Below are 13,962 nucleotides of genomic sequence, written 5' to 3'. Positions count from 1 at the left end.
TTCAGTTATAGATGAATTCAGGAGAACTGGGCTCCACTATTTAAACTTTTTAACCAAATTTATGTCAATTCAAAGAAAGACTTACAATTTGAGTGTTGAACATTATTAACTGTAACATTTCCAAAGCTTAACTTCAAAGACTGGTTTCTAATGGCCACAGATACTCCAGTTACACATTACTTTTAAAGGCTGATGACCCCAATTCATGTGAGTCGATTTCTGGAGAGAAACTAAATAACGTCCCGGTTATTTTACATAGAACATTAATTGCAATGTAGTAGCAGTGGAGTGTGTCAGTTCTCAATTTTCCAGGGAAAAATCATTGACTTCACCTGATATATATTCTTCCAGTATACTTGGACCAAATGTAAGTCTTACTGAAAATTATCTGACAGTTTTGGGGACGTGAATTTAGTTGCAAAAAGATATGAGATTTCACCTTTTAAAAAAATGTCCGTTTTGGATAATATAATGCTGTGAGCTAGGGGATCCTTTCATTTCCAATTCACTTCTGCTTTCTCCCTGAAATGTTTCTGAAGCATGCAGGAGAAAGTGAGGAGTCAGGGGAAGGTGGTGAAGCGAGAGCTGAAGGACCGAGAAGGGGTGGAGACTCAGATCAATTCTGTGAAATCCTGGGTTCGGGAAACAAAGGAATATTTGGAGAATCCAACAATAGAAATAGATGCTCAACTTGAAGAACTTCAGGTACAAAACTCTCCTCATTCCTTATACCTATCATTAAAAAATTGCCCTGATTTTAATATGACACATTTGTTTAGAATATTGAATTAAAATTTTTCAGAAATGTGTTATATGAGTCTTTTAGTATTATTAGATGGGGTTTTTGTTTTTTCTGTATAAAGTGGACATGTTTCTTTTTCAGAGGCTAAAGAAAAGCTTGGTTTTTCTTAAGATGTCTCTCTAATTCCACATTTAAATATGTACTGATGGACAATACATTGTCTTGTCTCTGTACCCATGGAAATTTCTTTAGGCTCCCAGACATTTCTTGTTTTGATCTTTTCTTCAGATTCTCCTAACAGAAGCCACAAAGCACCGACAGAACATTGAGACAGTAGCCGAGGAGCAGAAGACCAAGTACTTGGGTCTTTATGCTATACTACCTTCTGAGTTCTCCCTGCAGCTAGCAGAGGTGGCATTGAACCTAGGAACTGTCCATGACCAGGTAAACCCATGCCCAAGAAAGAGTGCCTTTCCCTTCTTTCATAGGCTCAGCGTTCTTGTACAAGAGTTCTTGATTTTCACAAGGACTTCTTTATGGATATAGAGTTTAAAATCTGATCAGCATAAAACAATACTATGGCCCTGGACAGTGTGCTCAATGGTTAGAGTGTCTGCCTGCATACTGAAGAGTCGCTGGTTCGATTTCCCATCAAGGGCATGTATGTGGGTTGCAAGTTTGCTCCCTGTACCCTGTTTGGGGCACATGCAGTAGGCAGTCAGTTGATGTGTCTCTTTCACATCATTGTTTCCCTCTCTCCCTTCCCTCTCCCTCCCTTCTACTCTCTCTGTAAAGCAATGGAAAAAATATCCTCAGTTGAGGATTAACAAAACAAAAAAACAATACTGTTAAATTAGATAAAACACGTACACACCAGATGATCACAGACATGAACAATAATCTATACTAATAAAAGGTCAATATGCTAATTATACTGGGCGTCTTCTGAATGACCTTCTGGACATCCTTCTGGACAAAGCCATGGTGGCAGGACCAAGGCAGAGATGGTTAGGGGCGATCAGCCGGCAGGGGAGAGCAGTTAGGGGGGCTCAGCTGGGCAGGGGAGAGCAGTTAGGTTGATCAGGCGGGCAGGCAGGTGAGGGGTTAGGAGCCAGTGGTCCCAGATTGCAAGAGGGTGCAGGCTGGGCTGAGGGACAACCTCCCCCATGTTCACGAATTTTGTGCACTGTGCCTCTAGTGTCATATAATTAGAAATAGCTTATCTACTTTCCCTTACCTTTTTCCAAAAAACAAAAGACTTAACGGAACAACAACAAAAATAAGATATATACCATGTGTTTAACAAATATTCATTGAGTGCCCAGAGGCTACCAGTCACCCTTCTAGGTGTATTGCAGCCTTTCATTTATACAAAGAGAAAATTTCTTTACCTTCTTTCCTTTGGCATTTTATTATAAGCCAAAGTATGAATATTTGTTATCAAAGCAAACCACAGCCATTAGAAACATGTAAATGTTAACTGTCCTTTTTCCCCTTCCCCTGGAGGTGCTTAATGTTCTCTTGTCATCCTCTCGGGACGCGACTGCAAAGTTAGACAGTTACCGGGTCATTAGCAGCTGCTCATGGAAAGATGCTTGGAAATGTGTGTGCGTTCCAGTTATAAAGGAGAGTTCTGCATATTATGAAGAAAAATTCTTAGAGGAGGAGTCTGTGTGCTGCAGGTCACAGTGTTAGTGAACAGAGATTCGGGCTCCGCTATCTGCATGGCCATCTATGCAGACGCTAAATATTTGATGAGTGAATCACTGTACATGAGTTGCTTGTTTTGTTCCTTTACTGAAAGAGCAGCAGATAGACCTGCAGCGAATGCTTGCAGATGGGGTGGGGGGGGAGGGGAGGCTGCATGGAAAACATGTGAGTTTGTAACTACAGGGGCTGCGTTGACAAAGCTCATAGATGCCAAAGCAGCAGGAACCACCTGAAATCTTTCATCAACAATGAGGTTTTTCGTATGTTACCCAAGTTTAACCATGCTTGGTCTTGCTGTTCTCATTGATTGTTTAGATCCAGGACAGAGTAAAACAAATTGAACAGAGCAAGGCCACAAGCCAGGAGTTCAGCCGGCAAATTCAGAAGATAACCAAAGATCTCACAAGTATTCTAACTAAGCTGAGAGCAAAGACAGATAACTTAGTTCAAGCTAAAGCTGACCAAAAGGTAAGGAAAGAGAAATGGGAACATAAGGAGTGCTGCTGAATGCATTCATTATTTTTGGGGAGTTAGTACATTTGGGGAATATCTTTTTTTTGAAGAAAAAAAAAGAAAAAAGAAAAAAAAGAGCTTTTTGATCAGAAAGCTTCCTTAAAACCAGACAGTAAAGAGAGGCAATCAAGAAACTCTATAAATATGATAGCATAGATCTATTTACATGATATAATTTATCATCACAATTGAACTTTATTCATGAATTTACATGCATGTGTGGGTAAGCAGGAGAAGTGTCAGAGAACTCAGTGATGAGTTGGAATACGGGTATGTCAATTCCAAAGTGAAGGATGTTCTTAGGAGCTAAATCTGAGTTCTCACTCTGCTGATGAGCTAAGTGACTAATCCTGTTGGGTGGAGCAGAAGGAAAATGTGAGCTCTCAGCCTCATAGGAAATAAACACCAGGGTTGCCAAACATCCTGCTCTGACTTCCAACCCAAGAAATGGAAATGACCTGATCATGGTCATACAAATCATTTGTATTTGTCTTATACTAAGATCATTTAATATCATCCTTCTGAACTTGAAAAATCTGGAGACATTTATTTCCTGTAGTCTGATGTTCTTTCATTTTGATGATCACCTAGGTGCTAGGGGAGGAATTGGATGCCTGTAACTTAAAGTTAATGGAACTGGATGGAGCAGTACAAAAGTTCTCGGAGCAGAATGGCCAGCTGGGTAAGCCGCTGACCAAGAAGGTCGGGAAACTGATGGAACTCCACCAGCAGACCAGCAGGCAGGCCGAGACTCGGTTCTTCAAGCTCAGCCAGGTATGTGTTCCAGGCCAGGAATCCAGCTTCTCAAGGGCAGAAATTCTCTGTTCTGTTTTCCTCTTTTGAAAATAAATAAAAAGATGATATTGACAATGGTGAGAATAATTTATTAAGAGTAGCTTATTTCATACAGCACTTGTGTTCCTAAGAATTAGACACACAGAACCTGCCTTTATTTGATATCAAGCCATATCATAAATTTATTGACAAAGGTGGTCATGTAAGTACACTTTTGGGGTGAATATTTTGTAAACTGGGAAAGTATTTTTGTAAGATGTATATTCACCCATTAACATGTCACAATTCAGTTTGTGTGAATTCAAGTATCTTAAAGTAAGATATGTATATAGATATACAGATAATATTTAATAGCTATCATTTACTTAACATGTTCAGGTCACACACATCCATCATAATTGTTGAGTATAGACTCAACTGTTGCTAATCCATTGTGTATGTTTTCTGTAACCAGGGATGAGTTCAATTAGGATTTGGCAACCAATGAATGACAATATTGAAACCTGGAATGCCATAATCCCCATCCTCAGTGAGGGTGGAATACAGAAGAGGGGAAGCAGAAAAGGGAGCTAGATAGATGAATAAGAGATAAGAAGAGAGAACTTTCTTTAAAGACAGATTATTCAAGCATAGGAAGTACTTGGACTTGACCCTAAAGTCACTGGGAAGTCCCTGCAATATTTTCAACAAGGACATGCTTTTTCATGATATCTTTTGTAAACTGAAAAAGGGGGGAGGATTCCTATGCAAAGTAACCTCACTGGGTGCCATTGTAAGTTACTAACTGGGCAGGTCATGGTGGGGAGTCCCGCCCCAGGCCTATAACTTCTTTAGTGAAAGATTTTAAGCCAGCCCTCCCTGTCCACTGTTCTTGTGCTTCTAGAATAGCACACCTTTAAAATAAATCCTAACCGAGAGAGCCTATAATCTTGTTAACTACCCTGTGTAATCCAATCACCGCCTTCTAATCTTCTCCAGTCTTCCTTACATACCCACCTTAATTTTTAAAAGAAGCTGCAAAGTTGTTATTCTGTGAGATCTTGCTCCCTGCTATAGGTCATCGGTTACCTCAAAAAAACTAATAAAAATTATCTATGGGTTTGGATGTTTCTTACGTTGACACTTTAAATATCTCAGATATTATAGTGATCAACTATAGGACTATTGTATCCAAAAAGAGACAGAAAACTGATTTAAAGTTCAAGAAATAGAGGTTTCATTTGTTATCTGAATGTTAATGATTTTTTTAGGCAACATCACATTTAGAAGAATACAATGAACTGCTTGAATTCATTTTGAAGTGGATTGACAAAGCTAAAGTATTGGTACATGCAAAGATTGTGTGGAATTCTGCAAAACAACTTCGGGAACAATACATTTCACATCAGGTAACTTGGGGAAAAATAGTTTTCAAAGAGTAACTATGCCGGGAGCCGGTCCATCCTTGCTGTTTCAAGGGACCTGGCATATATGGCATACTGTTCTTAAAATGTTTGCTCACCTTCTTGGCACTATGTGTTTTAACCAAGGTCTCCTCTCTGAGAAAGATTGTTTCCCCAGGTAGGGATTTTCCCCTGAAGTTAGGGAGGGAATAAAACCCCTAAACTAAATGCCAGGCGGGTAATTAATCACTTTAACTACAAACAATCATGCTTAAGCTACATAATCTTTACTCCCTGGAATGGAGATAAGAAACGCCCTAACCTTTGTAATAGAGATTGATAGGATTGAATCAACTGGTATAAATACAGATGTAACAAGACAGCAGGAGACAGAGAAAGAGACAGAAATTGGCACAGAACCTACACAGAACGTTCTCTAGAGACAGAAGAACTTCGCTGGAGAGAACATGGCAAAAGATCCTGGACTGAACCTGACTGCAGAAATTGGCAAGAGAACCTGACTAGAACCTGGTGACTGAACCTGGCTGGAGAACCTGGACAGAACCTGGCTGGAGAACCTAGCGAGAGAACATGGCAAAAGATCCTGGACAGAACCTGGCTACAGAACTTGGTTGGAGAACCTAGACAGAACCTAACTGAAGAACCCGGCTACAGAACCTGGCGACCGAACCTGGCTGGAGAACCTAGCGAGAGAACATGGACACAGAACCTCGCTGGAGATCCTAACCAGAACTTTGCTGGAGATCCTGAACAGAACTTCGCTGGAGATCCTGAACAGAACTTGGCTGGAGATCCTGGCTAGGCTGCTGATCAACTGAATGCTGTCTCCGTGTCATTCCTTCTTCGCCGGCTCCGTCTACGCCTTTGGGAACCCCTGGACCTGCTGGGGCAGGACCCCGGCATAACTAAAGGAGCAACTTAATTTAAGTGAAAAAACTGAGAAAACTTAGAGGTCTGTAATGCCAAATTACTGTAGGTGCTAGATTTTAAAAAAAGAAAGAAAAAAAAAGAAAGAAAGCTAAGGTAGCCCTATGACTTGCCCAGTCATTTGACAGTAGCTACCTGTGAGATTTCATAAGACTGTATAAATATTTGGGTACCCTCCCCTAGACTTCCCTTTTTCAAGACAAACATAATTGCTTCATTTTTTGCTGCTGCTTTGAAACAGTTGTATGCTGGGATACGGTGGGGAATTCTTCCCCGTGAAGAGATGTAGTGACCGACGGAAAGATTATGTGGGCTCAAGTCAGATTCCTGGGAAAACCCAGCTCTGCCATTTAGGGCGGTGTGATTTGGACGAAACTACTTTCCCTCTCTGAACTCAGTCTTCCCATCAATATGATGGAGATGCGAGTGATTTATCCTGCAGAATTAGTACAAGGATCAAATGGTAGGTAGAGCTCATGTGCAGACATTAAGCACATGATCTGACACGTGGGTGTTGAGCTCTCCTGCCTCCGCCTTCTCAGCCCTCCGCCTGGCCTGTCTCCTGGCCTTCCACAGGAAGTGGTGGTCAACTGGGAACCAGAAATGAGTCCGCATCACAAGGTGGCCGCATTGCTTCATTTCCTCTGCAGCTTTCTCTGGGGCATGTCATCCAGGAAATTATTTCATTCTTTTATAACTCGGTTTGAATTAGATATAGATATCTAACAGCTGTTATCTTGCAGTAAAATACGGAATGCCTTTTAAGTTACATGGATATCCTCAAGTATTTTAGGTTTTCTCTTTCTTTTATTCTGATTTCTGTATGCTTATGTCTTTTAAATCTATTCTCCTATCTATTCCAGTTGACAGGACTCTAAGATTAAAGCCTCATTTTCTCCCTGGACTTCTTTAACAGGCTTCTAATTGGTTTCCTGTACCCACAATCTTTCTTCTATAATCAGTCACACACACTCTCTCGATAAATCTTTCTTAACAACCCCAATCTTCTACTTGGAGATATGCTTACATATTAACAGATAAGACTTATGATACAACTGGTTGTAAACAATGAAAAAAATATTCAGCCTCATTAGAAATCTACAAATACAAATTTAAGAGAGAGAACACATTTTAACAATCAAGTTAACACTGTTCATTAAAGTTTATATTTAAAGAAACGAGAGCTCTCACATACTCCTGGTAACCTGATAAAATCTCTTTGAAAAACAATTGGCAGAATGGATCATGATCATCAAAGTGTTCCTACTCCATAGTCCACAATGTAGAAAATATTTTATGCAGGATTAGTCGCGAGAATGAAATTTGTGGAATTTTAAAGGAAACACAAATGTCAGTTCATTTATCTGAGTAAATTTTTGGATATAATAGAATTGAATGCAATCTTTAAAACGACCATAAAGGCTTTTTCTTTCAAATAACTCCTTTGCTCATTTGTTTATTCAACAAACATTTATGAAGTATTTTTCAAAGGTAGGAATTTCAGGAGGCACTTGGAGTACAAACAGTATTTCCTGTCCCTGCCCCCCCCCCCCTCCCCCAGGGAGTTGATAATTAAAGGGAGGAAGGAGATAGACAGATCTAGACAATAACACTCCAGGTGATGGTGATGCAGGCATTAAGGGATCAAGTTGCTGAAGGAGCCCAAAGTGGGGTGTTCCACCTAGGCTGCCAGGTTTGAGAAGGTTAAAGAATTATCCTCAGGAATAGGTGATTCTGGGCTGAGTCCTGAAAGACAGGCAGCCCACCTGTGTAGTATAAGAGTGAGGGGAGCTCTGCGTGGTGCACTGGAAGGAGCACTCTGGGGGGAAGGTGTGGAGGAAGGGGCTGGTAGAAAGAGGCCTTGGAGGTTAGAGTAGATAGCGAACGAGAAGGCAGATCATGGAAGCTGGGTAAGCACTTGTACTTGATCCTAAACTCACTCTGAAGCCTTTGGCAGATGTTCTGCAGGCAAGTGACAAATACAGACTTGTATTTTTAAGGAAGATGACTAAACTGCCCTGTGGAAATGAGCAGGTTAATGAAGGCAAGATGACATAGGAGGTGATTGATTAGAAGGTGGCTGTAGTATTCCAGGAGGAAGCAACAAGGCCTCTCTTTGGAGGCTGAGAGAAGACACAAGCAAGGGATGTTACTGAGCTAGAATTCCGAATGTGGAGACTGTGGGAGTGGCTGAATGGGAGGGAGGAGCCAAGGACAATTCCCAGGCTTGTTTGACGTGGGCAGTTGGGTGGGTTGAGTACAGATGGACAGATATCGGGTGTTGGTGGTTACCTCCCATGAGACTCAGGAGAGAATTCGGCCTGCACACACTGTTCCAGCGAGTTCTCTTGTGCCTGCCTTGGTCACTGAAGCCACCTGAGTTTATCCAAAAACAGTGCACAGAGAGAAAATGCATGTTTCCAATGTCAGGTGAAAAAGAAAGATGGGAAATTGTACGTGGGTTAAAATCTCTATTACCTAGAAATGTACCCACACGTAACAGCAGTTATAGCTTACTTACTTAAAGTTATCTCTCAGGTATGGGATTATGGAAAATTTTATTTATACACTAGAGGCCCAGTGCATGGATTCATGCGCCGGTGGGGTCCTTCGGCCTGGCCTGCACCCACTCGCAATCCGGAATCCCTTGGGGGATGTCAGACTGCCGGTTTCGGCCCAATCCCTGCAGGGCAGGCCGAATCCATGCATATAAGATCTTTGGTTAATCTCTTCCTGCCTTCCCCTTCCCCACTTCCTTCTGAGATTCATCAGTCTGTTCCATGTTTCCATGCCTATGCATTGAGCATCTGCCCCCTGGTGGTCAGTGCACATCTTAGCTACTAGTCCAATGGTCAAACTGTCGCTTAGGCTTTTATATATGTATATATATATATAGACATATACAGGGTGGGCAAAGTAGGTTTGCAGTTGTGAGTATGTGAAACAGAGTTTATTCTTTTATGATTTACTAATTACGGTATTATTTATTTATATTATAACTGTAAACCTACTTTTGTCCACCCCATATATAATGTTTATTATGAGAAAAAGTGTACTCTATTTTTTAAAAATATTTTTTTTTATTGATTTTAGAGAGGAAGGGATAGGGGGAGGGAGAGATAGGAGCATCAATGGTGAGAGAGAATCACTGATCCCTGCTTCCTGCCTGGTCCCCACTGGGGATCAAACTGTGACCTCCTGGTTCACAGGTCGATGCTCAACCACTGAGCCACACGGGCTGGGCTGTACTCTGGTTTTTAAAATCAGAGTCTATTGCCTAAGACTAATGCCCCCCCCCCCACCTGTCTTTATGCATCACTCGCCCAGTGGCCTCCTCCCCTCTGTGCTTTTGCCAGTGCTGCTCCCCGTCGGTCAGCATGCAGACTTCCTTCAGACTCGGCTCCACTGAGGCTCTTGCAGGAAGCCTTCTCCAACTGCCTGCAGTGCATCTCACCTCTGCCTTCCTCACCCGTCTTCTCTTTCACGCCACTCAGGCCGTGCACAGCACATGGCTGTCAAGCCATTCATGTTCGTCGTGCTCCCAGTAGATGGTACGGTCCTGAATGACCAGGGCGTGTTTCATTCCTCTAGGGGTCCTAGGTTGCCTCTATCCCCTTGTCTCACTTAAGGCGAGTGAGCAAAATTTTGTTGTTTGTTTGCAGAGCTCTTGTTTTATTTTCATTTCGTAGGTATAGAGTACGAGAGCTGAAATGCATCTCCTTCGTTGAAATACGTGTGATGAAAGACAGGAGGCCCAGGGCCTGAGGAAGCCACCCTATGTGCAGAGCGCTGCTCTTGCTGGCATGCTCTGCTCCTACCTTCACCAGGGAGCACCTCGGGGTGGTAGGCAGAGCCCGAGCCTCATGGTCCAACACTTAATAACACGTGGCCTCGGCAAATTGTTTACCATTTCTGAACTTCGATTTCTTATTCTGTGAAATGGGGTTAATAGTAGGTAGGGAGTGGGCACAGGGGTGTGAAGATTACACCCTATGCCACGCACGTGGGAAGGGTGAATTACGTCTCCTTACTCCCTTCCCAGTCGGATGGTGTTTACACCACACCAGGTTGATTACCAATACCTCTCCACCTACCTATCAATATCATGAGTATTGATACTTCACTCTAGACCATGCTGGAAGAGTCTGAGGAAATTCACAGCGATCTGGAAGCGATGACTGAGAAGTTGCAGCACCTCGCTAGCGTGTACTATACCGAAAAGATGTCTCAGCAAGTGGCCGACCTGGGACGGGAGGCGGAGGAGCTGCGGCAGATGATCAAGCTTCGTTTGCAGAATCTCCAAGATGCTGCCAAGGTAAAAAATAGTCATCATTTAAATTGAGAAGTCCATTAAGAAAACATGCCCTCGCTGGTTTAGCTCAGTGGATAGGGTGTCGGCCTGCAGCCTGAAGGGTCTCGGGTTCTATTCCAGTCAAGGGCATGTACCTTGGTTGCAAGCTCCTCCCCGGCCTGGGTGCTAGTTGGGGCTTGTGCAGGAGGCAACCAATCTCTGTGTTTCTCTCACATTGATGTTTCTCTCTGTCTTTCCCTCTCTTCCACTCTCTCTAAAAATCAATGGAAAAATATCCTTGGGTGAGGATTAAAAAACAAAACAAAACAAACAAACAGTGGTGCTTTATAGTGGAAGTATAGTGCTCACCTCCGCTGAGCCTTCTTTGACTGTGATGCTATTCTTCATCTTGAACTTGAACTTCAAGTGCTTAAGTAATGACATGCGTGTTGCTTTTCCTCTGCAGGATATGAAACAATTTGAAGCAGAGCTGAAACACCTACAAGTGGGTCTGGAGCAAGCCCAGACAACGCTGGCTTCCCCGGAAGTGGGACGCCTTAGCCTCAAGGAGCAACTCTCTCATCGACAGGTGAGCAAAATCAACCCGGGGCGCTGAGCAAGAGCCTATATTTTAAAAAGAGAGTGAGGAAAAATGATTTTTAAACTCAGTTATAGTCTTAGCTCTATAGGCTAAGTGTTTTTAAATATATTTTTATTGATTTCAGAGAGGAAGGGAGAGGGAGAGATAGAAACATCAATGATGAGAGAGAATCATTGATGGGCTGCCTCTTGCCTGCCCCACACTGGGGACCGAGCCCACAGCCCCGGCATGTGCCCTGACCGGAATCGAACCATGACCTCCAGGTTCATAGGTTGATGCTCAATCACTGAGCCACAACTGGCCAGGCTCTATGCATTGTTTTTGTAATATTTCTTGGAAAATGTTTATAACTTGTAAACACGCTGTAACTTGTCTCTTGCTTATGAGAGAAAGTCTTGGGTATAACTATGCTCTCGCACTTTCAGCACCTGCTGTGTGAGGTGGAGTCGCTGAAGCCGAAGGTCCACGCTGTGCAGACCTGCCAGAGCGCGCTCCGCATCCCCGAGGACGTGGTCACCAGCTTGCCGCTCTGCCACGCGGCCCTGCAGCTGCAGGAGGAGGCCAGCCGGCTGCAGCACGTGGCCATCCAGCAGTGCAACGTCATGCAGGCACGTGCGGGGGTCCCCACGCCAGCCCAGCAGCAGCCAGGGTCATGGCTCCTTTCCTGAGCTTGTGTGGGCTCAGCCCTCAACACACACCCAGAGGGTGAACTGTGACAGATGGTTGTGGTTATGTAAAATTAGGGAATGAAATGCTATTATTTGGATCACCCATGAAAGCCTGGGGAACACTCTATAAAAAGATATCTGTTGGTGAACACTGTCTTTTAGCGATATTTTTAGAACAACAGCTTATAAAGGCTAATATTCTATTTAGCCATATTTTTTGCCTCGATATTCATCTGAGAATCATCTAGAACCTTGAAATATGACTTTACTGCTAGCGCATATTACAGAATTTTTTTTCACATTTCAGCGTACTGATGCACTAAATGCATTTTTATGCCTGAGAAGTGCACCCAAGTATAATTCTTAGTCTCTTTAATAAGAGAAAAATCATTTATTAGGAAAATATGATACTATTTACTTCATATCTCATTTCAACTTATGTCAACTTATGTTGCACCATGTCTTTCTTTCTTTTTTTTTAAATCCTCACCCGAGGATATTTTTCCATTGATTTTTAGGGAGAGTGGAAGAGAGAGGGAAAGACAGAGAGAAATATCCATGTGAGAGAAACACATCGATTGGTTGCCTCTTGTATGTGCCCTGACCAGGGTCCAGGCCGGGTAGGAGCCTGCAACAGAGGTACTTGCCTTTGGTCGAGATCGAACCTGGGACCCTTGAGTCTGCAGGCCAATGCTCTATCCACTGAGCCAAACCTGCTAGGGCTCATGTTGTACCATTTTTACCCAAAAATTATGTACCTGTCCTCTCATTACATTGCTAATGGCCTCTTTGGTCAGCTGTCCTTATTCCATATATTGTCATTTGTTAGGCAGTAAATTCCTGGGAATAAAAGTCACGCTGAAGTAATTTTTTATCCTCTACTCAGCAGTTGCCAAGTGCCTTACATATATATTCAGTATTCTTAGATGGATAATAACTGTGTTTTTACACTTTTCCTACCATGTCTGACCATCTTCAGATCAATGAATAGGGGAAGATAGAGCATCTCGCCACTTAATTGCTTTGAGTTCCTGAGTAATCTTGGCAGCATGTTTTAGAGAGAAGGTTCTGGAACATCGGAGCAAAGTTGAGGCTTTGGATCACCTAGGAATTTTACCCATCACTTCGTTATTCCCCAGACACGCAGGTGATAGGAGTTCAGGCTGTAGTTGGCTGACAGCAGCACAGCGTTGCTTCCCCACCTATTGATATGGAAAGATAAGGCTGTGGCCTTTTTTTCCCCAAAGGAGGCTGTGATGCAATATGAACAATATGAACAAGAGATGCAGCGCCTCCAGGAGCTGATAGAAGGAGCCCACAGAGAGATCGAGGATACGCCCGTGGCCACCAGCAACATCCAGGAGCTGCAGGCCCAGATTTCTCGGCACGAGGTGAGACAGGAACGCAGGAAGCGGGGCGGGACAATGGCTGGATTAGAATCTGTGACTGGTTTCCAGTGAATGAGAGAGAAAGGTCCTCCCTGTCCTGCACATACGTGTTCGGTTCTTGGGCAGTCTCTTGGGCTGTGTTTGCATTTTGAGGCCTACTGGCATGAATCTCCACCCCCCCCCCACCCCCCCCCACACACACTTTTTTTGTTTTTAATATGTTTTCATTGATTTTTAGAGAGGGAACAAGGGAGAAGAATTGATCGGTTGCCTCCTCCAGGTTCCCTACTGGGTATCAAGTTTGCAACCCAGGCATGTGCCCTGACAGCGAATCAAACCTTTGACCGCTTGGTGCACGGGAGGACGCTCAATCTACTGAGCCCTGCCCGCCGGGTGAAAAACTGATTTTTTTTTAGGTGATTTCCCAAGTCTCCAGATCTAGTTCCTCAAAGAAAACAGATTCTAATCTAGTATTTTGGGCTCCAAGTTAGTTTCCACTGCAGCAGGATCTATCTGGGCTACCTCACTGCCCAAAAGAAAAGAATGATGGGCCCAGACACAAATGACCTGCCCAAGGTCATGAAGCTGGTTCCCAGCACAGACAGTTGCCAACTGTTCTGGCTCCTGATCAGAGATCTGCTCATTTTGTCACATTCTCCTCCCGTCCCCCCCGCCAGTTCTAAACATCACTGTAGACAAGTGTTAGCTTTGTCATGGGATTTAGAATAAATCTTCAAATCAATGATGACCTAGCCCTGGGCAGGGCTCATTGTATGTATAAAACAAACACAGGAAGGAAAGTGCTGAGAGGAGTAAACCTGATTTGAATGCTTCTTCCTGTACTTTCAGTCTGCTGTTAATAGAACCAAATCTTGATGAGAGCCTGATTTCCTTAGGGATAACTTGAGCGCATAGAATAACTGA

At 43.2% G+C, this 13,962-nt stretch overlaps 1 protein-coding gene across 1 annotated transcript in view; it reads left to right on the top strand.

The window, feature by feature from the left end:
- SYNE1 (spectrin repeat containing nuclear envelope protein 1) overlaps positions 1 to 13,962 on the top strand; it is a 387,878-nt gene that overhangs the window by 229,724 nt on the left and 144,192 nt on the right. Inside the window, exons 83-91 of the mRNA XM_081094059.1 lie at positions 540 to 705; positions 1,031 to 1,186; positions 2,768 to 2,920; positions 3,557 to 3,739; positions 5,011 to 5,148; positions 10,220 to 10,405; positions 10,848 to 10,970; positions 11,408 to 11,590; positions 12,898 to 13,041. Of these exons, the coding sequence (XP_080950185.1) occupies positions 540 to 705; positions 1,031 to 1,186; positions 2,768 to 2,920; positions 3,557 to 3,739; positions 5,011 to 5,148; positions 10,220 to 10,405; positions 10,848 to 10,970; positions 11,408 to 11,590; positions 12,898 to 13,041 (1,432 nt within the window). The remainder of the gene's footprint in view (positions 1 to 539; positions 706 to 1,030; positions 1,187 to 2,767; positions 2,921 to 3,556; positions 3,740 to 5,010; positions 5,149 to 10,219; positions 10,406 to 10,847; positions 10,971 to 11,407; positions 11,591 to 12,897; positions 13,042 to 13,962) is intronic.

The sequence above is a fragment of the Myotis nattereri genome, assembly GCF_964212035.1.
Source record: "Myotis nattereri genome assembly, chromosome: 6".
NCBI classification, from domain to species: Eukaryota; Metazoa; Chordata; class Mammalia; order Chiroptera; family Vespertilionidae; genus Myotis; species Myotis nattereri.
This window is presented reverse-complemented; position numbering and strand designations above follow the sequence as displayed.